This window comes from Mirounga angustirostris, unplaced genomic scaffold (genome assembly GCF_029215605.1).
Source record: "Mirounga angustirostris isolate CCGP_5_RB_7025 unplaced genomic scaffold, mMirAng1.0.hap1 SCAF_7, whole genome shotgun sequence".
Taxonomy (NCBI): Eukaryota; Metazoa; Chordata; class Mammalia; order Carnivora; family Phocidae; genus Mirounga; species Mirounga angustirostris.
Genome location: NW_026991715.1, coordinates 15516120 through 15543926, shown reverse-complemented (window position 1 = coordinate 15543926; position 27807 = coordinate 15516120). Strand labels below are relative to the sequence as shown.

Sequence of the window (27807 nt, the reverse complement as noted above, 5' to 3'; positions counted from 1 at the left end):
ACCCACTCACTCCCGAAAGTCTTGGGGGGGGGGCGGAAAGCGCGCCCCCAGCAGCAGCCGGCTGCCCAGCGCCCGGGGAAGCCCCGAGAGGTTGCGCGTGCGAGACCCGCGCGCCGGGAGGCACTTACTCGGAAGAGAGGGCGCGGCGGCGCCGGGACACAGAGGCGAACCTGGTGATCTGACGACGCGGAGTTCCCTAGCGGCTCGAACGCTCGCGGGCTTCCGCGGACCGATCAGCAGAGCGCGGGCCAGAGCCGGCGGGAGAAAAGGAGCCAGGGGCCGGGGGCGGGGCGGACCCGGCAGGGGGCGGCGCGGAGCGGCCGCGGCGGGGCGGGAGAGAAGGAGCCAGGGGCGGGGCTATGGGAGGCTCGAGGACGCCGGGGCGGGGCCAGGAGGAGGGGCTAGAAGGCCGGGGGCGGGGCCACGAGGAGCTAGGAGTCCGGAGGCGGAGCCGAGAGGAGGAGCTAGGAGGGCGGAGAAAGAGCCGGCCGAGGAGGAGGGGCCAGGAGCGGGGATACGGAGGGGCTAGACGGTCGGGGGCGTGGCCGGGAGGAGGAGCCTGGAAGCTGGGGGCAGAGCGGGCCAGGTAGGAGGAGCCGGGGGCGGGGATGTGGGAGGAGCTAGATTGTCGGGGGCGGGCCATGAGGAGCAAGAAGGTCGGGGGCGGAGCTGAGAGGAGGAGCTAGGAGTCCCGGCGCAGAAACGGCAGGAAGAGGAGCCGAGAGGCGAAGAAGGCGTGGGCGAGAAAGAGTGGCGGGGCTGGCAGAAGGACCTAGAAGGTCAGGGGCGGGGAGGAGGAGCCAGGTATCCTGGACTGGGCGAACCGAGCCTGACACCGGGTTGGCGCGGTAGGTGCTCCGAAGAAGGCGGAGCGGGGCTGGGCAGCGGTCTGGGAGCTGGATCCGAGGAATAGGAGTTCAGGAGCAGCTACAGATGGAGAAATGGGCACAGTGAGCATTTTTCAAGTATTCAGAAGGGTTGGGGAAAAGTGTAGATTGGAATGAAGCTAAAATAACAAAAAAGGACAATTTAAATCCAAGTGCTTCCCCCCCCCCCCCCCCGCTATAGGAGCTAATGAGCATTAATTTGACCCTTGCTTAGTAGAAAGCCAGAAGGATTTTAATCATGGGGGGCATGTTAATTGTTGTTCCAGAAAAGTTAATCTGAAAACAGCAAAGAGAATGCCAGAGCCAGGAAACTTATGAAGTTACTGAAATCTGACAGGTTGGGATACTGTGGTAGGCAGAATAATGAATCCGGGAAGGATGTCCACTCCCTAATCCCTGGAACACTTTGCAGATGTGCTTAAGTTTAAAGACAATGAGATGGGGAGCCTATCCTGGATTATTTGAGTGAGTCTAATCTAATCATGTGAGTTCCGTTAAGTGAAAGAGTGGGTTGGGGAGATTCAAAATATGAGAGGAACTGGACCTAGTTCAGAAGCCAAGCATTGGGTGGCCTCTAGAAGTTGGAAATGGACCTCAGCCAACAAAAAGTGAGAATCTCAGTCCTACAGCCACAAGGAAGTGAATTCTGCCAATAACCCAACTGAGCAGGGGAAAGGGGACCCTCCCTTAGAGCCTACGGAAGGGAACTCAGCTCTGGAGGTGCACTTTGATTTTACCCTGTTGAGACTCACACTGAACTTCTGACCTACAGTACTGTAAAATAATAAATTTGTGTTTTAAAACCTTATATTGGTGGTAATTTGTTGTGACAGTAATAGGAAATTAACAGAGACGCTGAAGGCCTAAACTAAGTGCTTGGAGAGAAGGTGGCTCATGCAGGCCCTGGAAATTGATGGGATGTGGGGGTTGAGGGAAGAAGAGTCATCTAGGTTGATTCATGGGATTTCTGGTTTGGCAGGCTCAGTCTTCGGTGGTGCCACCCATTAGAGGGAGGGACAAAGGCATTTACTTTCTAAACACTTTTTGAGTCTGCAGTGATGCAACTAAATTAGAAGATTTTGTACACTCCCATCCTTCCCCACCCCCAAATAATTAGAAATGGTTGCTGCCTGAATGCCCATGCGCAGTGATATTTGTCACCACCGAGAACTGTAGTAATGTATCTGCCGTGTGTAAACTGGATGACTTAGGACAAAGCACAAAGCGTTAAGGAGACCTGGTGTCTGCTGTCCGAGATAGAAGGAGGAGCGGGGCTGGGCCGCAGCCTGGGAGCTGGGAGTCTGCATGACTGCTGTGAAAGTCAGCCACTCAGCTCCAGGAACCATCCCCTTTGCTTCACTTCTGTCTCCCTTGTTCCCAGCTGCACCCTAAAACAGCACTGCCCAGAGCCCCTTCTGTCTTTAATCTATCCTCAACATTCTTTTTTTTTTTTAAGATATTTATTTATTTATTTGACAGAGAGAGAGCACAAGCAGGGGGAGTGACAGAGGGAGAGGCAGACTGTAGGCCAACGCGGGGCTCCATCCCAGGACCCCGGGATCATGACCTGAGCCGAAGGCAGTCGCTTAACCAACTGAGCCACCCAGGTGCCCCTATCTTCAGCATTCTACACCCGGACTAGTCTCTTATCCTTAACTTAATTTTTGACTCTTCCTTTCCCTGACATACACTTGCACTTCTCCCAGTCGGCTTTCTCTCCTACCCAGCCTAACCCCACCAACCAACACTTTAGCCACTCACTGCTAGTGCCTCCTATTCCTTTACCTCATCGTCCTTTCCTTGTACACACTTGGCAAATCTTCCTGGCCATCCACATTTTCGATATGGACTCAGGAAGAACCCAAAAAGGTGACACTTGATTCTCTACAGACTCATGACCTCCAATCTCAGCTAAGTCTGCGTGCAGCCTAGATATCCTCCTGCATCACGAGTGGAATGAAGGGAGTTCAGTATTTACCCCTTTCCTTGAGACATCTTTCCTACCCCTCGCCCTTCCTGCTCTTAATATGCCATCTTACCTCCTAATACAAAATAGATCAGCAATAGCGTTTTCTCGACTTCCTGTTGGAGCTAGCAAAAATACCATCTGCATCCACTCATCTTGGTCCTTTCCTCTCATCCCAGTGGATCCAGAGTAAACCTTCTCACCAGTTCTCTGGGTCCCCCCAGAGCCCTCGCTTCTATCTACATGGGCTGCATTCAGTCAAATATCCTTTCTCTCTCTCTCTCTCTTTCAAGATTTTATTTATTTGAGAGAGAGAGAACAAGCAGAAGGGAGTGTGGGAAGCAGACTTCCTGCTGAGCAGGGAGCCTGTTTCGGGACTTGATCCCAGGACCCGGGGATCATGACTTGAGCCGAAGGCAGCCAGTTAACCCACTGAGTCACCCAGGTGTCCCTCCCCTCTCTTTTATCCTCAACCTCTCAAGTTCTGTTCTTTCCTTGCAAAACTTTAGGGGAACCTGGGTAGGTGGCTCAGTCAGTTAAATGACCAACTATTGGTTTCAGCTCAGGTCATGATCTCAGTGTCATGAGATGGAGCCCCATGTCAGGCTCCATGCTGAGTGTGAGGTCCGCTTGGGATTCTCCTCCCTCAGCCCTTCTCCCCACTTGCACACACTCTCACTCTAAAATAATTCTTTTAAAAATGCTAAAAATAAAAAAAAAATAATGCAAAGTTAAAAATTCTCCATGGACCCTGCCACCTTCTCTCACTTCAACACACTTTACTAGGGCCATCTAGACCTGACAGGCCACAGGTGCTGCTAACAGAAACAATGCAGAGTGGCCATCACCTCAGGGCTTATTTTAGGGGGCTGGGGAGGGAAGGGGACTCTACAATCTCAGGCAACTTGCATTACGGTCTTAAAGAACTATTATTCTTCCACCATATTTCACAGTGTGATAATATTTAGAAGTTAGCAAAGTTATTACCTTTCCTCTCTTACTTGAGCCAATAAACACTTGGATCACTTCATTTTCAAATTAGCTCTTGTGTTATTTCCGATGTGGAGCCACAAAAAAAAAAAAGTATTAGAATCTAGGAATCTTCTAATCACTAGTCTATTAGTGAGTGGCTAAATATATTTTTAAGTACTTGCAGCTCTGTCTGGATTAATGAATCCTCCCAGACCAAAAACCCAAGACACAAGACACCAACACCCTATAAATCACATGAGGTAGAGATAACTGTAACTCTAGCTGCCTGCCAAAAATACCTCTGTGCATGCCTGTTTTTGGTTCTACCCAGGTGAAGGTAGGAACTAACTTTAGACACATTTGTAAGTTTTTAAAAATCTTCTGATCCTGTTTCTCCTGTACTCTCCTCTCTCCTTTGAAGCCTCTACTGTGCTTACTGAGCTGCAGTTTTTTTGTTTTTTTTTTAGTGCAAGCAAAGAACTACATGGTACCATGATATGTGCAATAAAAATGTATGCACATATACTCTGGGAGGAGAGTGGAAGTGACTCATATTCCCTGGGTGAACGGGGAAGCTTTCACAAAGGAGCTCCCACCCAACCAAGTCAAGAAGGATGAACTGGAGTTTTCCAGGCGGACAGAAAGGTTCTCTGGGAAGTGTCTAGGGAGAGAAGGAAGATCAGGTCTAACATTTTCCAGCAGGCTAAATGCACTGAAGCAAGGCTGTGCACCTTAAACACAGCCACGGGAAATGCCTATGTGGCCTTTGTGCACTAACCACATTTTCATGAAAGTCTGTGAAAGAACGTGACTGATTCAAAACATGGCTATAACTTCACCAGCCTCCTGCTTCAACTCTTTCCAGGCCTATTTCTCTTTTCAGAGCATTATCATAACATGTTTTTTTTTTTTTAAGATTTTATTTATTTGAGAGAGAATGAGAGAGAGAGCACATGAGAGGGGGGAGGGTCAGAGGGAGAAGCAGACTCCCTGCCGAGCAGGGAGCCCGACGTGGGACTCGATCCCGGGACTCCGGGATCATGACCTGAGCCGAAGGCAGTCGCTTAACCAACTGAGCCACCCAGGTGCCCCAAAACATGTAATCTTGTCCTTAATGTAACCACATGAGTAAAAAGTATATACATTTTTCCAAATAAAGGTGCAGATTGGGTTGGGTAGGAGAATTGTTCAGTGTCAGGCAAACTAGAAACTCGAGGATAGAATAAACATTTGGGGATCAGTATCTTTTCCTATTACTTCCATAGACCACAACCCCAACTCATAGCTAGTACAGATCACTGGTGATTATACATTCATCACAGAGTATTTTTCACTCTTTATTCAGAATTACTTACCTCCTATAACAGTCACTGAAATGCACCTCTTCTGAAGAAAGCTTGCTAGAAGTATTGCCTTCTAAAGGGCAACTTTATCCACAATCTTAGCCAATTCAATCAACCACCCTCCCCATGAAACCAAGTTCTCTCCATGTTTCCAGATTTTCAAACTTTGAGGCATTCTGTATAGAAACTAAAGTGCTGCCCCTAGTTAGAACCCTTAATTTTCTGTGGTTGCACCACTGGACTCCTTGTCTATGTAGGTTCTTCCTCACCTGAATTTTCTTCTTTTTGACTATCTCAAATCTCACTTGAGCCTATCCCAAATACTACAAAGCTTAGTTTTGTCTTGTCTTTGGCTGTGTAATTCTACTTTAAAAAGATCTTTTTCTACAAATACGGTCTAAAACCCTTGGAGTTCTCCTGTGTACTTACCCATGAAATGCTAGTCCAAGTTGGCAACCCTGCACTTGATTTTAAACCAGGAAAGCTCCCACCTTACTACTTGAACACTCCCAGCACAGCACCCTCACCTGGTGGGCTCTTGTTCTCCTATAATAGCCTCTCTCTTCTCCCTCCGACTACCGATCTTCAGAGTAAAGATTTGCTGTGCTAGCTCCTTGTATATGTGTTATCTGTGTCCGTGTGAGCACACATGCATCTGTCTCTCTACGTAACAATGGCCTCATGGATATTTTATTTTTATTAACATATAATGTATTATTTATTTCAGGGTACAGGTCTGTGATTCAACAGTCTTACACAATTCACAGCGCTCACCATAGCACATACCCTCCTGCATGTCCATCATTCAGCCACCCCATCCCTCCCACCCCCCTCCATTCCAGCAACCGTTTGTTTGGCCTCACGGATATTTTAAAAAAATTATCCAACATTGTAGTGGATTATAAATTATCTTGGAATCGAGGCACGGCCAATGTTGTGTTTGTTAAGTCCTTTCGTTGAGATCTCAGAAAAATTTAAGGGTGTGGCGTGTAGACCCTTTTCATGAGATACTAGAATTTCTAAGAATCTTAACGTGGTATACCACAGCAACCTTGGAGGGTAGCTCAAGGTAGCTCAGAGTGCATTTCAGAAAAAAAGTCTGAGTGTGCCTTTTCTTCTGAGGGGATGAAGTTAATACAGAAGAAAACAGTTTTTTAAAGCAATTTTACTAGATGAAGTATAAGGGACAGGGATAGCACAAAATGTAAAGAGGATTCTGAACCCTGAAACAACTCTTGCCAAGGAACAGGCTGACACTCTTTTCAGTTAAAAACATGGGCCACTTTTATAGAAAAAAGCTCACTCAGAATTTAAAAGAAGAAACAGCCCAAGGGTGAAGTCAAGAGTTGTGGAGAATTAATTCGAGGATTACTCATGGCACTGGTGACTTCTCAGCTAAACTTCAGAATCTCAATGGACCGGGTACCGTGTGACTCCTATTTCCCCTCTTTTAGAGAGGGAAATAGCCATACTATCTCTCACAACTGTGTTTGGTGAGTGCAAGGCACATAACTTGTCTCCTTAGTTCGTAGGTCTTTAGACTGAGAAGTACTCGACACAAGGAACCTCATTCAAGGAGCCAAATACACACCAGGACCTGATTTCAATAACGGGATCCTGGGGATCATGCCTGACCTGGGAGCAATAACAGGATGAAAACACTGGTGTTTTGGTATTTTGTATGGGGGGGAGGGATATAGATTTTAAAATGATTTGACACTTATCCGGGGCTGATGTACCGTACTGCTTAAAATCTGTTACACAGGTCATACCTACACTTGGGTGGACAATTACGCAGGAGTAAAACATCTCTACTGTGGAAAGAAATGTTTTGTCACACCAATGATTTCTATCACCCATGTGTATTTGCTGTGGGAGAACCTAAGAAATATTTATTCCCAGGAGCCTTGTTAAACATTTCGATACTCTGACTGCATGAGCTTCTTCAATTATTGGCCACATATACACAGGAGAAAAACAAGCAAGCAGAAGGGGGCAAAAAAGTCACGAAAAACTAAAGAACAGGGATGCCTGGGTGGCTCAGTCAGTTAAGCGTCTGCCTTCAGCTCAGGTCATGATCCCAGGGTTCTGGGCTGGAGCCCCACATCGGGCTCCTTGCTCAGCCGGGAGCCTGCTTCTCCCTCTGCTTGCCACTGTCCTTGCTTGTGTTCTCTCCCTCTGACAAATAAAATCTTTAAAAAACAAAACAAGGGGCACCTGGGTGGCTCAGTCATTAAGCATCTGCCTTCGGCTCAGGTCATGATCCCAGGGTCCTGGGATTGAGCCCCGCATCGGGCTCCCTGCTCCGCGGGGAGTCTGCTTCTCCCTTTCCCACTGCCCCTGCTTGTCTTTCGCTGTGTCTCTCTCTGTCAAATAAATAAATAAAATCTTTAAGAAACAAAACAAAAAGCTAAAGAACAGATCTGAAAATAACTATAGCAAAAGCTATACACATTTCTGTAAGACATTTAAGTAACTATGTTCAACTTTTCCCAAGTACTCCGAAGGGCAACATTTTAACCTTTCTAATCAAGCATCAAATATCTCAATCCAGAGTATTCTTGACAAGGCCACTTCATTCAACAGAGCAGCTCTCAGTCATTAAGTACTATGTGGTTTAAAGATACAGATTTTCTGTCTCTCTGATATCCTGTTACTCAGTGAGGTCCAAAGGAGTTTGGAAAAGTATTAGCTCCTTCTTCCCTTCTCCCATGTTAAACTTTTGTGTATTCCTCCATACATATTTGTCTGTATATACATATAGGACTAAAAAACCTGGAACAATATGGGATGTTCACCTTTTAGCAATTTTTCTCACTAACCTCTTTTTAGATCAAGTTACCAATCTGGCATTCTTTTAGTGCCGGATGTTCGACCATTTTATTTAACTATTTACCAACTAATTAACATTTAGATTTCTAGTTTTTTTTCTCCATATAGCTCAATAAACATCTATGTACACATATTTATGTGCATAGGGGCTTTTATCCTTATAGGATAAAGTAAGTAAGTAAGACTTACTTAGTGAGTCTTAGTGTAAGACTCTTAGTGAGACTGCTTAGTGAAAGTATGTGTATTCAAATTTGACATGCATCTAGGTGACTCTGGCAACTTACTCCTATCAGTAGTGTTTCAGGGTGCCTGTTTCCTTGCATCTCCACCACACTGATGTTGTCCCTTGACTTTATACCAACCTAACAGATGACAAGTGGTATCACACTGTTGCTTTTTTTTTTTTTTTTAACATTCCTTTAACCATTAGTGAGGATGAACATACTTTATACCTGCTGACTTTTTCAATGTCCTGTTCTGTGAACTGACTTCTCCAACAATTTCATTTTAAAGTTCTCTCTGCACATATGGACATTAATAATTTTCCTATTACTATACAAATAGTTCTTATAGTCTACCTGTTCTTTTAACTTTGACGATGGTCCCCTGCCATGTGATTATGTTTTTTTGTTTAGTAAAATATGTCTGTCTGGCTTTCCAACCCTGTTAAAAAGGTCATCACCACTTTAAGATTGTATAAGGACTTTCTTAAAGTGGGTATCTTTGTATTGTACTCTGACTATTGAGACCAGAGTGAGAAATTGTTGCAATTTTTAAAAGTAATTTTTTAAAAAAGGAGAAATTAATTTGGGCAAAACAAAGAGAACAAGAAAGGAGGATAGAATTGACTGTCCCATGATTCTACATAAGAAAAATCCTCCATTTCAGAAAATGAGACTTGCAATGTTGTAAACTTTTCCATCATTTCAAAGCCACATTCTCAGAAAATGCACAATTTAAAAAACGTATTTTGATGAACCCATTCCATTAATGTGGATAAAATTTTACATGTATGTACATCATTTTATACTTAAATATACATTTCAACTTTTTATTCTCACCTTTTTTTGAATAATGCTTATATATTAAGTTAAAAAGATTATAGAAAAGGAAGAACAAGGTATTTAGGAAAATTACTCAATCCTTCCTATATTTACCAAATATAAATACAGAAATTCTCTATTTTAAAATGTCACATATACTTTAAGTCAACTAAAGTTGTATAAATATTACTTAAAACAATAGCATGCTAAAAAAAAAAGTCACTGCATGATTGTTTATTTAAAATATTATGACTCTGATGTAAATACATATGGGCTTACATTATTTATTACTCATATAAACCCTCAATTAAAATGCTTAATTGTTCATCCATGATGCCTTTTTTCTAATAAGCATAATAAATTTTCTCTCTCACTGAAAGTGTTTAAAGCCTTTTGAATCTTGATTTGTGTAGTTACTGAAAAATAACTTAAGCTGAACTACATCACACAGCAGTATCGTTCGCAATGTTGCCACGGATCTCTCTGTAGCCAAGCAGTCACATGTGGTTACTGTTACTGGACGGTTGTAGACACAGGTTATGATGTGCACACGAACTCTACATAATCAATGGCAGTGTTTTCACTGCAACTAGCTTAACACATTTAAAATTATGAATACAATTTACAAAATCTTTAACAATATACTTTTAAGATAAAAGTATCCTGAGGATATTACAAAATTCATTTTACCAGCCCTTCATTTCTTCACTTTGACTCTTTAATTTCCAAGTTAACAGTTGTTCATATTTTGTCACGTAAAAATGTTTTTATAGTTCCTATTAAAATATATTTAAGCTACATAGTATATAATTGTCCCTTAAACACTTAGTCCCATCTGCCTCCAGTCTCCTTGGCTAAAATCAAGTATTTATTCAAGTGGCCTATAATTTTTAATCAGAAAAGATATAGCACAAAACAGACAGAAATAGGGTTATTAGCACATTTAAGTTAAAAGCACTGTGCATTTTTAATATTTTGGTCATATTTTATAGTAAAATAATATATTTTGGCAAAAAATAATAAAATATAAGGTTTAGTTTATTTTCTATTAATGGTAGATCTGGCAGGTATTTTACATGTGTAAATATTATCTATTTAATTTGTTTTCACATTTGTTTCTAAAAACACTGCTATAAGGTGTTCAGAACTTTGAGACTAAAAGCACCTAAAAAAAAAAAGTAAGTAAAATGTTTGGTGCTCTAAAATCCTTTGACAATTTTATAAACTTACTTTTAAGCGTCTCATATATGCCAGCACAGAATCGTTATTGCCTGTGAAGACTTATTTGACTCAAGATAATCTTTAAAATAATAATCTCAGATGTCTTGCTAAAATTATTTGAAAATTAGGATGGGAGTTCAAAAATTAAGAACAAAAAAACACGGAAAAAAACAGTTGCAAAAAAAGTTATTCTAGTGGCAGGAGTTGCTATGGCACAAAAACACATGGAAAGACTCGTAATTTTCTGATATATACACAGACTAAGCTCAAATAAGGTGTGTAAGATATATTACATACATACAAACACACTTGGGCTCCAGACAGGAAATGGGGAACCTGATCTAATGAGCCATTTGGGTCCTAATCACTGAGGTCCCAGTGACAGTTTTTCATGAAGATGTTCATTAGGGTTTTTATTCTTGCCCAACTGTTAATCTATCATGAACTAACAGAAGAAGAGTTTGAGATCCATCAGTTTGACAAAAGAAGTAAGGGGGTGGTGAATGAAGTGATGACTGATGTCAACTGTCTTTATAGATTTACTGTTAAAGAAATTTATACAGAGACATCTGCAGAAGAGTTTATCAACAACAATAAGAACACAAAACTCCTTTAACACTATGACATACTCACTATAACATACTATAAATATGCATTATTACGGTATTACTTATGCAGTCTACTTTAGGCAATATAGTCTAATTCTGAATGACCTTGTTAATTTTTAAGGCATCAGTGCATCAAGGGCAAAGCTCCATAAAATAAATATGAAAACAAGAAAACAATAGCTTATCTGTGGCAGAGAGAGTGATCACTGTACATTATATGTGTTAGCTACTTCCATGGAACAGGGAATAAATTATACATCTTATTGTCAAAATGTTATAGCATAAATTTCACATCATTTTTCAACACTTCATTTAATGGGCTAAACTGATCCGGCAGTATCCTCATTTTCATTGTTCCATCAGCTCCACATGAAAAAATGTGATTTGCTGGTCCTGTCTCAATTTGCATCACTCCAGTTCCAATATTTCTGAAAATGGACTGCCGGGCATGTTCACTGATAAAAGTGTGGAGAAGATTAAAGGTAGACAGACTCCAAATCTGAAAGACATTAGGAACAAAATTAAAAATTGAGGGTGATGGAAAATTTAGGCTTGCTTTCTTGTGCAAATAAGGAATTTCTAAAACAAAGTTGGAAAAAAACCTGTGTAAGCCTAAGGTCATAACCTTTTGACTCTGTGTTGCAATTTTCCAAATCCCTTTGATATTATCACATTCTTCAAAATCCACCCATTTAGAAAAGAAAGTATTTTAAACCCTGCATTGGAGAGAAGAACTTAGGTAGAGGAGGTTAAGTGTACAATGCTATAAAAACTTGTAATATTATAGGGATTCTCAGCAAAGCTTGTGCTCTGTAGTTTATAATGGGGTAATCCTTTATAATACCCGGCAAGGGATTAGAACCACTGGAAAGAGGGCCTCAGAAAAGGCAAAACTATGTTCCAACTGTAAGATAAATTATCACAACTTTGGTATATTTAATTTACTGAGATTTTCTATTTTCAGCCTCTACCAAAATAAATGTTCCTGTTATTAAAGTAAATTACTTATAAAGTAATTTATAAGCATCTTCACTTATGTGAAGGACCTAAATGCTTTCAGAACATCTATTTTAAGTTTGGGGAAATCCAATTAGTTCCTGATTTTTTGAGATCCTTGTTGTTTTTTGTTTTGTTTTTAATCTTTCTTTTCCCTAAGAAATTCTTTAGTTCACACTATTCTGGACAGGATTGTTAAGTTGTGACTTCTGAATACTACATGGTATAGTTTCAAATCTTTTTTTACTTGATTAAGTAATAAACCTTAGGATCAGAGCACAAACTAATCTGAAGAACTAATCTAAAATATAATACATCTTATTCTAAACTGAAGGCAGTTCAAATAAGAAACTAGCTTCAAACTGAAGGAAAAGAACTCTGTATGGAAGTTGGTGTATATAATTGATTGAAAAGCCTTTTCAGAATTCCACATTTCTAGTTAATTTTTTCTGGTTGATAATTATGAAAACAATATGCAGGTTCTAACAAAGTAGCCCAACTTATTCTTACTAAATAGTCTCACGAGGGGTTAAAACAATGGAGTCTTAAGAATGCAGGCACACAAGATGTCCATCGACAGATGAATGGATAAAGAAGATGTGGTATATATATACAATGGAATATTATGCAGCCATCAAAAGGAATGAGATCTTGCCATTTGCAACGACGTGGATGGAACTGGAGGGTATTATGTTGAGTGAAATAAGTCAAAAAGAGAAAGACATGTATTATATGATCTCACTGATATGAGGAATTCTTAATCGCAGGAATCAAACTGAGGGTTGTTGGAGTGGGGGGTGGGGTGGGAGGGATGGGGTGACTGGGTGATAGACACTGGGGAGGGTATGTGCTCTGGTATGCGCTGTGAATTGTGCAAGACTGTTGAATCTCAGATCTGTACCTCTGAAACAAATAATGCAACATATGTTAAGAAAAAAAAGAAGAAGAAGAAGGTAGCGGGAGGGGAAGAATGAAGCGGGGGAAATCAGAGGGGTAGACGAACCATGAGAGACGATGGACTCTGAAAAACAAACAGGATTCTAGAGGGGAGGGGGGTGGGAAGATGGGTTAGCCTGGTGGTGGGTATTGAGGAGGGCACATTCTGCATGGAGCACTGGGTGTTGTGCACAAACAATGAATCATGGAACACTTCATCTAAAACTAATGATGTAATGTATGGGGATTAACATAAGAATAAAAAAAAAAGAATGCAGGCACATACTGCATGGAGCATTGGGTGTTATATGAAAACAATGAATCGTGGATAACTACATCAAAAAACTAATGATGTATGGAGACTAACGTAACATAATAAAATTAAATTAAATTAAAAAAAATGTAGGCTCCTTCAGTGGGTTGCTGACCATTACAATAACTTATGGACGAGTCTAAATGGACTTATCCCTGCAGATCTTTCCAAGTGTGGCCAGAGGACCCTCCATCAAGACTGCTAGGTATTTATTATAAAAATGCAAATTCCTGAGCTTAAGAGTTACAATCTGAGTATCTCTGGGGTGGGACCTAGCAACAGTATTTCTAGGATGGGATGCATTTTAATAAGCTGCTTAACATTTTAAACAACCTCTAAGATTTAAACACAGCAGAGTTTGAGAAGGACAGGGTTTATCCAGGTACATTCAGAATTCTTGAATCAGGCACTGAGTGGCTGGATGCTAATGCTTACAAATGAAAAAAAAAGGGGAGTAATTCAGGATAAAGGAAAATGTTAGTATATTTCATAGTACCTGAAACTGAATTCAGTGACTCTGAAAATGGGAGTCAAGACTAATTCCAGTGCCTGAAATATGTTTGTTATCTATGGAAAATCATGTTCTTTTGCACATTAGTTAAACATATTTGACAACAATTGAGACAGTTTCAAGTTAAACATCATTTCATTCATTAAAAGGTTTATTAAATAGCAACTAACATGTTGACCACAAGTAGGAGTTAATATTTCTATTATTTAAATAGACTGGTATCCTCAGTATGATTAAAGACTTAAGGTTTCTGAAGATTTCTTTTCATTTTGTAGATACCGTGGCATTACTGTATTTACCTTTATGTTGCCTTCAGCAGATCCTGTAACAAAGTACTCTTCCGTCGGATCAATAGCGATGGCTTTAACAGGAGAATCATGGCTCTGGAAAAGCTGCCTCTGCTGTCGTTGCCGAAGGTCAAATGCACATGTAAAGCCTTTTCTGCCACCTGATATTAGCAGCTGATGCTTTGGAGCATATGCTAAAACAGTAGCTCCACTATCATGGCATGTAAAAGCTAAAAAATGAAATAATATAAAATAAAATAAAATAAAATAATAAAATAAAATAAAATAGAAAAGGAAAAGCCATTTAATGGTTAAATAAACAGACTTCTGGCTTCTGGCCAAGGTAGAATGATAGATTACCAGATTCAATTTAAAAAATGATATATGGGAAACAATGGTTTGAGACACTGGACATCAAGCAAAGAGAAAATGATCTCTAAGAGATGGGAAGCAAACTTGGGTGAGCCATACAACTGCCCCTGTTTATTGACTACCGAGTGTTTTCTGGCCATGGCACAAGGGGACCCCAATTGGTCTGGGTTCCTATTCCCACCAGCCATAGTGGAAAACCTTGTAATTCACAAGGCACAGAATACTCAGAAGGGTTTGCCTCAGAAGTAGGTAAAATTCATAATGCCGGCATCTAATAAAAATTAACAGGCATAGAAAATACAATCCATAAGAAGAAAATCTGAAACCAACCTAGAAATTATACAGATGATAGAATTAGTAGATAAAGAAACTAAAAGTCATTATAACTGTATTCCCTACGTTCAAGAAGCTCGATGAAAGACTGAGCTTGTTAAGAGGAGACATGAAAGATACAAATAAAAGGTCCTGAGATTAAAAACTATAATATTCAGGGGCGCCTGGGTGGCTCAGTCGGTTGAGCGTCTGCCTTCGGCTCAGGTCATGATCCCAGGGTCCTGGGATCGAGCCCCGCATCGGGCTCCCTGCTCGGCGGGAAGCCCGCTTCTCCCTCTCCCACTCCCCCTTGCTTGTGTTCCCTCTCTCGCTGTGTCTCTCTCTGTCAAATAAATAAATAAAATCATTTAAAAAAAAAAACACTATAATATTCAAGTGAAAAATATACTGCATCGGATTAAGAGCAGATTAAACAATGCCATAAAACAAACAAACCCCAAACTGGTGAACTTGAAGACATACCAATATAAGTATCAGAAATACATATATACAATGAATATTTTTTTCTTAAAAAAAAAAAAAAGTCCAGCCTAACAAATCTTAGGGAAAAAAAAGTCTGTAAATAGCTCAAAGCTAATATGGCATAAAGATGAAGAATGAAGATTTGGGAGTTAGAATGTCAAGATTTAAATCTTGATTTTTTGCATGGGTTTAAATGTATACCTTAGGTGAATTTTTTTTTTTTTTAAATATAAGTCTCAGTTTCATCATTTGTAAAAAAAGATAATCCAGCCTGCCTAATAGGTTTTCGTGAGGACTAAATTAGTTAATATATTCAAAACATGTAGAGTGCCTGGCTAAGTACTCAATATACTTATTGTAAGAATCTGAAGAAAAAATTATAGAGAAGGGTTTTTTGAGTTTTACCAGTACTTTGAGATATAATGAACACAGAGTAAAATGCAGAAATTCTACGTGTACACCGTTGATGAGCTTTGACGAATGGAGACATCTGTGTAACCATCACTCAGGTCAAGACACAGAATGCTGTCATCATCCCAGAAAGTTCCCTCATGCCTCTCTGTAGTCAACCCTCCTCTCCCACAAAGGCAATCACTATTCTGATTTCTATCTGATTAGGTTTACTTGTTCTTGAAATTCACATAAATGGAATTTTATGGTATATACTCTATTGTGCCTGGCTTCTTTTCCTTCAACATAATGTTTTAGAGGTTAATGAATATTGTCCCATGTATCAGTAGGCCATGCCCTTTTTAATTGCTTAATAGTATTCTATTACATAAATAGACCAGGTTCCTGTTGGACATATTTGCATTGTTTCTAGTTTTTGGCTATTATAAATAAAGCTGCTAACAACGTTCCTATACAATCTTTTTGTGGACATGTGTTTTCATTTCTCTTGGGCATATATATAGGTACATGATTAACTTTGTTAGAAACTGCCAGTCAGTTTTCCAAAGCAGCTGTACCATTTTATACTCTGTCAGCAATCATTAGGGTTCCAGGTTCTCTACATCCTCACCAATACTTGGGATTCTAGAATAACTGATTTTGGCCATTTTAGGGTATAGAGTAGTATCTTATGGTGAATTTAGTTTCCATTTACCTAATGACTACCGATGTTAAGCACCTATTCATATGCTTACTTGCCATTTAGACACTGAGAAGAGGGTAATTTTTTCAAGTCTTGGATTGTGCTGTAGATGTTGTATCTAAAAACTCATGACTAAACCCAAGGTTGCCCAGATTTTCTCCTGTATTTCCTTCTAGAAGGGTTACAGTTTCTGTTCCATGATCTGTGTCTCTTCTTAACTCATAATGTCTTTTATTACTGTAGTTTTAAAGTCCTGAAATCAGGTAGTACGAGTTCTTTGTTTTTCTTCAGAATCCAGTATTCTAGGTCTGCTGCCTCTCTATAGGAACTTTTAGAACCGGTTTGTTGATACAGACAACACAGTTTGCTGAGACTGTGATTAGGATTGCATTTAATCTGTAAAGTTGGAAGGCAGGGACATCTTAACATTGGATAGCAACAATGGATGCGGACTAGCTCTCCATTTATTTAGATCTTTGATTTCTTTTATCTTTTTTCTACAGTTTTCACCAACAGAGGTTATACATATTTTGTTAGATTTATACCTCAGTACTTCATTAGTTTGGATGCTATTATAAATAGTGATTTTTTTAAAATTTCAAATCCCAACTGTTTGTTGCTAGTATATATAAAAGCAAATGATTTTTAGTATGTTGACCTGGAATCCCATGATTCAACTACACTTGTGTGTTAGTTCCAAAAATTCCTATTTAAAATATTTTGGGTTTCTTTTGTAGATTCTTTAAGATTTTCTATATAATTATGTCATCTGTGAATGAAGGCAGTTTTATTACTTCTCTCCCAAATGAATATCTTTTAATTCTTTTTGTCTTATTGCATTTGTTAGGACTCCCAGTACAATGCAGAATAGGAGTGGCTATCAGATCCAAAGTAAAAACATGATTTTTATATTATCTATGTTCTACTACTGTCCTTCATAGTAAAGAGTTAATTCTATATATTGCATTTTTCTGCTTTCAAACTCTGTGCCACTGTGGGCAAAATAAACCTCACAGGCTAATAAATACGTTTCACTAAAGACAAATCCATTGAAAAATTCTTTTAGTTTATGAATTTCTTGACTTCCAAAACTTACAAAATGCTTTCAAAACTTACCATGGACTAAACTATTGGCAGGTGCTACGAGAGTATCCCACAAACATATGTTCCTGAAAAAAAAAAATTACTTCTTGAATGACACAAAATTTTAACAATAAAAAGTAAACTTGTCTCGTATCGTTACATAACCTTTGAACCTTGCTCTCACAAAAAGTTCTTAAATTTATAAAAGATCCAAATACAAGTAGTCAATATATTTATGCATGATTGATTTTCACACAAAATTTAAAAAACTACTAACTTAAAAAACTGAGTAACTTTAGACTGACATGTATTTACAAATACTATATAAAGCCTGAATGCAGAAACTACTTTTTGTATCTCTTGATTCTCTAATCTAACAGAGGGACTGACATACACAAATAGCAGGATACACTGAATTTTTCGGAGCACATAAAAAACTTATTTCTGCTATGAATGGGAGTAGCTTTTACTCCTTTCTATGAGTTGCAAAGGACGCACCAATATATGTAAGAATTTCTATGCAAGATGGGCTGAAGACTCCATATTCCTACAGTCCGATTTCTAGTACAAAGTAAGGCCTCACAGATAAATAGAAAAGTTCAGCAACCTCAGTAGGCATTTGCTCAGAAGTAAAAGCAGTCATTTACTCAGAATTCCACTACATGAGGGAAGTGAAACAGGGGGTTGTGGAGATTGAGGCAGGAGGAGACATCTTCTCACATATTTAAGGTTTTAGGGGAGATGGCAATAGGCTGCCAGTCACTAGCTCCTGTTCAACTAAAAAGTCTTTTGAGTTTCTAGTTTTCTTATCATGAAATGCTGATAATACCTTAACCTAATAGAGCCACCATGAGGATTAATGAGGAAGGTGGACCAATAAATAATAGTTATTTTTTTTTTTGCCTCAAGCTTTCTTAACACATAAGGAATAATATGGAGAAAAATTAATTTCACTATCAAATCCTTTTCTCCTAAAGTCTTAACATTAGAATATTAATAATACAGAAGGAATGGATTTTGTTTTTAATGCCACCAGAATTTCCCTAGCTTTACAATTAAAACACTAAAACTGCTCTAAGAAACAAGTTTTTACAATAAAAATATTGAAAAGCATAACTGTGAAAACATTCTTGAGACACAAAAATATAAAGCAAATAAAAAAGTTCAGCTATACAGATGCACACTTACATTTCAGTTATAATCTCTTACCTATTGTCAGTTGAAAGACCAGCTGTAGCTATCAAAGAGGAGGAACTAACAAAGACAAAATCATTGGCTGTTTTGTTGTGACACTGCCAAGTCTGGAACAGTTAGAAACAAACAAATGTTACTGCTGTCACTAGCAATTTTAAAACCAAGTAGATGCACTAATCAAAAAGGGATCATGTAATTTGTGGCTTACTTAAGCTGATTTAGTCTCCCCTGCCAAACTTTAGACAAGTTTCAAGAGTAATACAGAGAATTCTCATACACCATTTATACAGATTCACCAATTTTGAACATTTTGCAACACTTGTTTTGCCTCTTCTCTTTTTCTCTTTCTCTCACACACTTTCCCTGAACCATATGCATTGTAAGACTTTACAAGACCCTATGCTTTTATCTAAAAGTTCAAAAGAAAACAAAAGGAGGTTAAATGTTAAATATTTCTCTTAGATATTTGTGAAATTTTTTTTCTTAGAAAAACTAGAATTTTAGATTATCTCGGACTAAATTATTTATTTTCAGAAATGTTTAAACTCATAATTTTTTTCTTTTTTTAATTTAAATTCAATTAGCCAACATATAGTATATCATTTGTTTCAGATGTTCAGTAATTTATCAGTTGTATTTAACACCCAGTGCTGATCACATCACGTGCCCTCCTTAATGCCCATCCCCCAGTTTCCCATCGCCCTACCCACCTCCCCTACAGCAATCCTCAGTTTGTTTCCTATAGTTAAGAGTCTCTCATCGTTAAATAATTTTTCAAATATGGGAATAAAAACATATTATTAAGTCAACAAAACTAGAAAATTTACAATATTTCTGAATACTCCATCAAACAGTAACTTAATATGAAAAGTTTAGTCTATTACAAAGACTTCCAAGCTATATTTGTTCAAATGTTTCTCTTCAAAAAAAAAAAAAAAAGAGATTTTTTTTTTTTAAGTATGTCAAAATCATCACATAAGATTTTTCTTTTGAGTCACTTCCCCATTTCCCCTGACTACCACTGGAGCTGGGCTAGATACGTCCTTAAAACAAACAAAATATACTTTAACCCCACAAAACCAATAATGTACATTTTCAATCCAATTTATCTTTTTAGAGCTTAAACAACAATAAAAAAGTCAGCCCCTAAGGGAACATAAACATATATTTAAATCCATTGGCTTAATAAAAATATGAGGAAAAATATGCTTTCAAAGTACCCTCACCAACCCTCCCCTTGCTTACTTTCACTTAGATCAGTACTATATTCCAGAATTTAACCTTGAGTGAATTACCAGAATCTTAACTCATATTCTTTTTTTTTTTTTTTTTAAAGATTTTATTTGTTTATTTGAGAGAGAGAGAATGAGAGACAGAGAGCATGAGAGGGAGGAGGGTCAGAGGGAGAAGCAGACTCCCTGCCAAACAGGGAGCCTGATGCGGGACTCGATCCCGGGACTCCAGGATCATGACCTGTGCCGAAGGCAGTCGCTTAACCAACTGAGCCACCCAGGCGTCCCTTAACTCATATTCTTAATATTTTCCTAATAGGTATTGCTTAGTCCTATGAAGGGCTTCATTAAAGAATATATTAAATACAAACTCAGTGTTCTATGAAGCTGTAGAAGGTTCATTAAGCTTGTGCAGTCCCGTATAGAGATGTATCAATTTTTTTTTTTTTAAAAAGACATGGGCAAGGGGCACCTGGGTGGCTCAGTCACTTGAGTTCTGACTCTGGATTTCCACTTGGGTCATGATTTCAGGGTTGTGAGATAGAGAGCCCCATGTTGGGCTCTGCACTCAGCGTGGAGTTTGCTTGTCCCTCTCCCTCTGCTCCTCTCCCTGCTCTCTCTCAAATAAATAAATAAATAAAATCTTAAAAAAAAAAAAAAGACATGGACAAGAAAATAATTGTGCCAGCTACAGCATATCCTTTCTACTTTGTTCATAAGGGCTAAACGCAAAAAAAAAAGAAAAACACCAGATGCGTGGTCTGTTGATCATTCTTTTTAGGTATAATCCCCACTGTAGCTTAGTGAGGCTGGAAAAGGGCTTGAGTAACCCACACGTTGCTCTGGAGGTACCATGTTTCTTCGATACAGGTTAATTTTCCAAGTTACCAGAGACTAAGAAATTTTATACCTCACAGACTAATTTTCACATAACACAAGGACAGTAGCTTATAGTAAAGTGACTGAATACACAGAACTACATAGATTTTACTTTTTGGCTTTAATATTTATTGCCTCAAATATATATTCTTGATTTCTTAAAAATAAAAATTCAAGGGCTATCTAGGGGGCTCCGTCACTTCAGTGTCCCACTCTAGATTTCGGCTCAGGTTGTGATCTCGGGTTGTGACACTGAGCCCCATGCAGGGCTCTATGCTGGGCATGAAGCCTGCTTGGGATTCTCTCTCTCCCCTTGCCCTTCCCCTGACTCTCTCTCTCTCTCAAAAATAACAAAAATAAAATAAAATAAAAATTCTAAAAAGTTTAAAGGTAAGAATTTTTGGCTTACCAGGTATGGCTTAGGCATGCTTCCAGTTATTGGGCAACATTTCCAGTTTGTTTGATATAAACTTAAATATCCATCAGCATCAACTATTCCAAACTTAGAGAAAAAAAAATTTTTAAGTATCTAATACTAATACAAAAGCACGTATCAACCCATACTTTCACTGTGAATCTCATATTTTGATCTTAAATATTTAATTGATAAATTGACTTTTACTTCACCTTTGCATGGATTTAGTCCAGAAAAACATTTAGCTGCTGCTTAAAAAAACTCCAGGTGAGACAGAAGAAACAAACATCAGACACACATTTTATTATACTAACCAAAAGCAGAGTCTATATATTCTCCAAAAGTACTCAACAAATAGGATACTGGATTTACACATTAAGTCTTGCAACTAACGTTTAGTATATATAAGATAGCAAACTGTCATTACGACAAAGAAAAAAATAAGGATTTCCAGATATATATAAGAAAAATGTGTCAACAAGAGTGGAAAGTAAAATGAAAAGATTGTTACAGTAAAAGAATTCCCACTATGGGAACTCAGAGTAATCTGATTGAGAAAATGTCAAAATTATCCAATGACGGAGTATATGTTACAGATATAAAAGGATGAGTAAGACTAAGCATTTTTTTCCTTAGATTACAAAAATAACATATACTTATATAGTTTATAAAATAAAACAAATGTCTACTTTGGACTCCTGCCCTCTCCCATCTCCAGATCTAGCAACTATTAACAATTTGATGTGTTCCATTTCAAATTTGTTCTATGAATAGTCAAACATTGATACAGTGTTTTTAAAAAAATGAGAATCACAATAAATACACAGTTCCACAATTACATTTTTTACCTATTACAGCCATCTTTTCATATCAGTACATTTAATCTACTTCATTCTTGTGCCGTGTAGTATTACACTATATGGTTGTATTATAACTTTTTTGAAAACTTGTTCCTTATAGAGAGTTTCCATTTTTCCCTATTACAAAGTGTTGCTTTAAATATTCTGGTACAGGGGCGCCTGGGTGGCTCAGTTGGTTAAGCGTCTGCCTTTGGCTCAGGTCATGATCTCAGGGTCTAGGGATCGAGCCCCGTGTTGGGCTCCCTGCTCAGTGGGAGAGTCTGCTTCTCCCTCTGCCTCTCCCCCCATCCCCGCTTGTGTCTCTTTTTCTCTCGCTCACTCACTCTCTCTCTCGCTCACTCTCTCTCCCTAATAAATAAAATCTTTAAAATAAATAAATATTTTTATATTCTACAAACCTTTGAGTATTTATGTAGGATAGATATCTAGAAATGGGAAAGCTTTGTCAAATGGCATCATTTAACATTGGCAGGTGAAGCTAAAATTTAATCCTAAGTGGTAATATCAATTTATATACCCATTTTTCTTACACACTAGTCAACACTGCTTATTACTAAAATTTTAAATATTTGTTGGTATATAGAAAAATTTTAACGTGCATTTCTTCAATTATTGGTCAGGATTGTTGGCCATGCATAGTTGCTTTGTAAACTGACCTGATCATATCCTTTATCTACTTCTCTATTAAGTTGTCTTTTAAAAAATTTGGATAAGGCAAATATCAGAAACATTAACTCATTGTTTACTATATTTGTTATAGATATTTTCCCAAGGTCTATCCTTTTTGTGATTTATCCTGTTTTCTGGAGAAGACCTACATATGGTGTTCAGAAAGGATATATGGAATGTGTTAAGTCTCTGCACAGTTAAAAATATATTTTTTAATATGTTTTTCATCAAATTTGAATGACTGTTTGGACAGATAATGACACCTAATTCCCAGTCATTGTCCATCAGAATTCTGTGAATATTGCTTTCCTATGTGTAATCTTTTTGAGTAGGCGAATGCCATTAATTTTAGAGAGAAGGGGTGGAGAGGTTCTAAGTAATCATTTTACCCCCACCCCTTCCTAGAAGCTCTCTTTATTCTTGGGTTAAAAAAACAAAAATCAAATAATCAGGATGTGTCTAAGCATGTGAGGTTTCTCAACACTTCTGCCTAGTACTTGGTAGGTTCTTTTCAAAAATTCTATTTTTGTTTTGGGAATATTTTTATTCTAATAATTCCTCTGAATATAGTGCTTCCTTCTATTCCATCATTTTCTTCCTTCTTCTGAAATACCTTTTTAATGTCTTTTATAAATTTTCCTGGGTCTAGTCTGAATTTGTTCCCAATTTTGGGAATCACACATTTTAAATTTCCAAGAATTCTTTCCTGTTCTTCTGCCTTTACTTCATAGTAGCTTATTTTTATTTTAGAATGCAGTATCTTCCTGAATCTGAGGAACTGTTCCTCATAGGTCATTTATCCTGCTTAATGCCTCTTTTTAGGCTCAGTAACTGTTGGCAGCCCATTTCTGTTCATAATTGACAAACTGACCAGCATTACTGTCCTCTGTTCTATTTACCATAGCAGGCCTCCCTACACTAAGGGAAATAGCTTGCTTAGATGTTGTGCTATTTGGCTCCATCATGCCTATGGTGAATGGACAGTAAGTTGACTGCCTGTTAAATATACTTGGGCAGGTAATGAAGAATAGTTTTTTGTGCCTTAAAATAGTATATATGGAAGGCTATAGTGAGTGTTAAGTCTATAAAATAATTCAGACTACAGAAGGCACTGAATGCCATGCCAAAAAATATGGGCTTCTAGATACAATGAGGAGGCTTGAAGGGCTCTTGGAAAGAACAATAATGTGATCTTCCCTTACAATGTGGTTATACAACTATATTATTTGTTGTTATATAACTGTACTGGCAACATGAAGAATACATTAGAAAGGTAAGAGTTGAGGTACAGAGCCTAGCTTAGGAGCAATGTTGACAACCAAAGTAGAAAAGCATGAGCACTAAAGTATATGTTACACAGCTGAAATTACAGTAGAACTCTAAAAGCTTTTAGATTAAGTCCCCTCAATTATCCCTTAAGGAGCAAAGAATGTTGCCAATTCTTAATAGAAACCATATGCTCTCAAAAGTTTGTTTCATAGCTACGAGAAAAATTACCATTAACTTTAGTGAAATGGTAACACAGCTAAGTGATAAATGTGGTAGGCAATGAGGATGCAGCACACCAAGATACAAACAACACACGAGGAGAGGTGAAGGTTTGGAAGTCGAGAGAAAAGGCAAGGCAAGACGGACCACCTGGGAGGGTGCCATGTCTTTTTAGTGAAACAGCTCTGAAGACAAAAGAGCAGGCTGGTTTCCCCTGTACCTGTTGTTTAAAGTGACAGTGAGACACTAGGGGGGCAGAGAGGCAGTCTGAGGAAAACAGGACTATGGGAAGTGAAGACAGTAAGGGCTATTCTAGAGGAGGGTTGAAAAACTGTTTCTTAAAGGGTCATATAGTAAATATTTTAGGCCTGCCGTCTATAAAGTCTTTGCTTTCTTGAACTCTGCTGTTGTAGTGGAAAGGTAATTAAAGAAAACAAATAATGAGTGAGGTAGCTGTGTTCTAGTAAAACTTTATTTACAAATAAAATGTAGGTAGGCCATGATTTGTTGATGCCCTGTTCTAGACCAGTCCTCAGAATGTTTAATGTATGTACAAAATCACAAAAGTATCTGGTTAAAATGCAGATGGTGACTCAGCAGGTCTGCAGTAGAGGTAATAATCTGCATTTTTTTTTTAAAATATGGAACACTTTACAAATTTGTGTGTCATCCTTGCGCAGGGGCCATGCTAATCTTCTCTGTATCGTCCCAATTTTAGTATATGTGCTGCAGAACTGAGCACAATAATCTGCGTTTTTAATAAGCTCCCAGATTTTACTTGCTAATTGACCATACTTTGAGTAGGTTCCAGAGGACAAAGAAAGTAGAAATATTTAATCAAAAATGTGTAATATATGGTGGTCCTATAATCATTTGGTCCTTAACATCATTTAAGTGAATTTTAATGGATATATATACATATATACACACAACACACCCAAGCATACACAAAATGTCATTCGAGAAAGAATGAAATGAATCTAAGTGTTCTTTGAAAAGACTTTTATAAGAAAGACTTCAGATAGATTAATACTTTATCCTTAGCTCACTGAGCTGTTCTCTTCAGAAACACAGACTAGTTACATTTACAAACTTCTAACATAATCAAACCATATTCCCATTTATATTTTTATATACTACCTTATTTCCTTGGTAGTTAAATCTCATTCTCGTAACTCTTGAATTGCCACCAGATCGAAAACAGGTTATTTGTTGAGAATGGCCCCATTCAAACATTCTGACACTTCCATCTTGAGCTCCTGTCAGATCTGCATTATGAAGGGCAAAAACGGCAAATTTATTGCAGTAGTCTTTGGAAGGTTTATTTTTGAATCCAAGTGAAAAGCTTTATGAAAGAAACATTTTTGAAATGAATCACAGTCAATTTACATGAACTTACCTTTATGAAATTTTGTTTGAGTGTTTTTAATCTTAAAAACAGTTTTATGATGTACGTTCATTTGACTAAGAATATACCCTCACACTACACAACAGAAGCAATTAAATCAGACCTCCGTAAATTTTATTTCCTTCTGAAATTATCTCAGTGTTATATAATAACCAGTAAACAAATTCCTGGGTGAACTAAAGAGCCAATTCTTATCAGCCTTTAAACTATTAATGTTTAAACTTATACATTTTCTCTGGAAAAAAAAAGACTGTAGAAAGTCTTGAATGTCATGCATGGTAAAGAAAAAAATCACTTCTAATAGTTATTCTGATCGACTGGATAGCTCAAATGTGTTGTATGTTTCACTGAGGAATGTGAACAAGCTGAATAATTATTAATTCATCACTTTGCCATTTACTAATTTTGTGATACTAGGCATCTTAATTAATCTCCGAGCCCATTTCAAATTGTCCTGTAAAAGGGGAATAATGATATGCAAGTTAATGGACAGCTATGAATAGTAAACGAGATAATCCATATAAATCATTTAGAAATATGCTTAACACGGACGACTCAATTTATGTTAAGTATAATTATCAGTAGTAATATGGTATTCAATGTAGTAAAAACATTGATAAATTTTTACATTAATTTTTACATTATTTCACACCTTTAGTGTAAGTAATGGAAGTTACCCTCTCTTCATTTTAAATATATGGTTCTCTTGAACCCTTCTCTTGGACACTGGTACGCAATTTTGATGATAGCTGCTTGCAGTACTTAGGACAGTGAAGTAGAAAAGAACACTGGTTTTGTCAAATGTATTCTATCAGATTATCTCTCATTATAAAAGTAGTGTAAGTTTTTTATATGTTATGAAATTGAAGGAACATGAATATTTTTTAATTAACAGGCACTGCGCTTATTACTGTGTGGTAGGACAACTTGATGACAGGCACAACTTAAAAATCATATTAAAAAAACCTGAATACTGAGATGCCAATAAGAATACTGATTCCAACCCAAAAGTATATTTAAAGTTGTCTTTTTTATTTTTTCTCTGCTTCAATACATCCAAATAAATGCCCCATTAGTTAAGTTCCTTGTTAAAGGAGAAAACTTTTGAGATTCCCAGGAATATTAACCATTAGTGTGTCTGATAAAAGGCAAACTGACAAAATATTAATAAAATACAAAGTGACTATGATGAGGCAATAAATGACCAAGATAGGGTTCTGATCTATGTAATAAAAGATTGTTGGAGTGATCCAATTATTAAAACAATTAATTATGACTGTAACTTATAATTGTGCAAAGAGTCCAAAAATGTTAAAAAATAAAATGTTCTAACTTAGAAATAGGCAGTCAACATAGTGAAGAGTTACTGCATCAAGTTAGCCTTCTCTATTAATTCAGGAAAATTTCTTTTTCTATTGTTATCCAAATTTGAAATGAAGATTTTATTTGCTAGCAGACATTCTCTACAAAAAAATGTAAAATAGTTGACTACCTTTCAAGTGAAACTAAAAACCTGCTTTAAATTCCTTAGAACACTGGCTAATTATTATCAACTTACAGTAAGGAAGAGTTGGATGAGAAGTCATTCTTCTGACATTATTAATAGCTTTCTTAATCATCTGTTAACAAAGAAAAATCATTCGTCTATAGTTACAAAAAGTAGTATTAAAAACACAAAATGTGACAGAAAATTCAAATAACATTTATTTATTTACTTTTCTGTGATTCCTAACTACCATTGTGGGTGCTAAAAATACTAAACGTAGTAACAGAAATTAAATTTAATAGCTCAGCTCTCTTATGTTTAAGTGCACATACATTTTCTGCATCACTGACTAGGCTCTAAGAACAAATTCACCTTGAGAATTTAGTCTTACCTCCTTTCTTGCCAATTCTTTTCTGATCCCATTAATTTTATTGGAATAATCCTGAATAGTATAAGGTTAAAAAGACAGGCAGAAGCATGTGAAAAAAAAAAAAAAAAGAGGTAAACAGAAAATTGTATAAATTTTTAATTGGTAGGGTGGAACTGTTTATACAACCATTTTTAAATCATATTTTCAATGATTTTTTTTTAATTTTTTTTTTAAAGATTTTATTTATTTTTTATTTGAGACAGAGAGAATGAGAGACAGAGAGCATGAGAGGGAGGAGGGTCAGAGGGAGAAGCAGACTCCCTGCCGAGCTGGGAGCCTGATGCGGGACTCGATCCCAGGACTCCAGGATCATGACCTGAGCCAAAGGCAGTCGCTTAACCAACTGAGCCACCCAGGCGCCCCATATTTTCAATGATTTAAGTAGCCTGTCAAATAAGAATATGTAAAATTAAAGAGAATTTTAATTAATAGAACAATTCCTATTTATACAGCACCATAACTACAATTATGTTATCCTAAGTTTGTAG

General features: G+C 37.6%; 2 protein-coding genes and 1 non-coding gene across 7 annotated transcripts in view; all 3 read right to left on the bottom strand.

Moving 5' to 3' along the window:
* TNFAIP8 (TNF alpha induced protein 8) overlaps positions 1-287 on the bottom strand; it is a 115924-nt gene extending 115637 nt beyond the window's left edge. Inside the window, exon 1 of one of the 2 annotated variants that reach the window (XM_045891474.3) lies at positions 129-287. In XM_045891474.3, coding sequence (XP_045747430.1) covers position 129 — 1 coding nt within the window. In that variant the 5' untranslated portion in view covers positions 130-287. The remainder of the gene's footprint in view (positions 1-128) is intronic. The other variant, XM_045891465.3, reaches the window with a different exon arrangement.
* An 8975-nt stretch (positions 288-9262) lies between these two features.
* The window catches only part of DMXL1 (Dmx like 1), a 135680-nt gene continuing 117135 nt past the window's right edge, over positions 9263-27807 (bottom strand). For 2 of the 4 annotated variants that reach the window (XM_045891382.3, XM_045891401.3), the window contains 8 exons: positions 27281-27331; positions 26962-27022; positions 25136-25263; positions 20973-21065; positions 18468-18559; positions 17292-17344; positions 13928-14145; positions 9263-11371 (listed from right to left, as the gene is read on the bottom strand). In XM_045891382.3, the coding sequence (XP_045747338.1) occupies positions 11147-11371; positions 13928-14145; positions 17292-17344; positions 18468-18559; positions 20973-21065; positions 25136-25263; positions 26962-27022; positions 27281-27331 (921 nt within the window). In that variant the 3' untranslated portion in view covers positions 9263-11146. The remainder of the gene's footprint in view (positions 11372-13927; positions 14146-17291; positions 17345-18467; positions 18560-20972; positions 21066-25135; positions 25264-26961; positions 27023-27280; positions 27332-27807) is intronic. The other 2 variants (XM_045891392.3, XM_045891411.3) reach the window with 1 other exon arrangement.
* On the bottom strand, positions 24631-24737 carry LOC123836313 (U6 spliceosomal RNA). Its single transcript, XR_006788936.1, has one exon. It is a non-coding gene; the product is annotated as a U6 spliceosomal RNA (small nuclear RNA).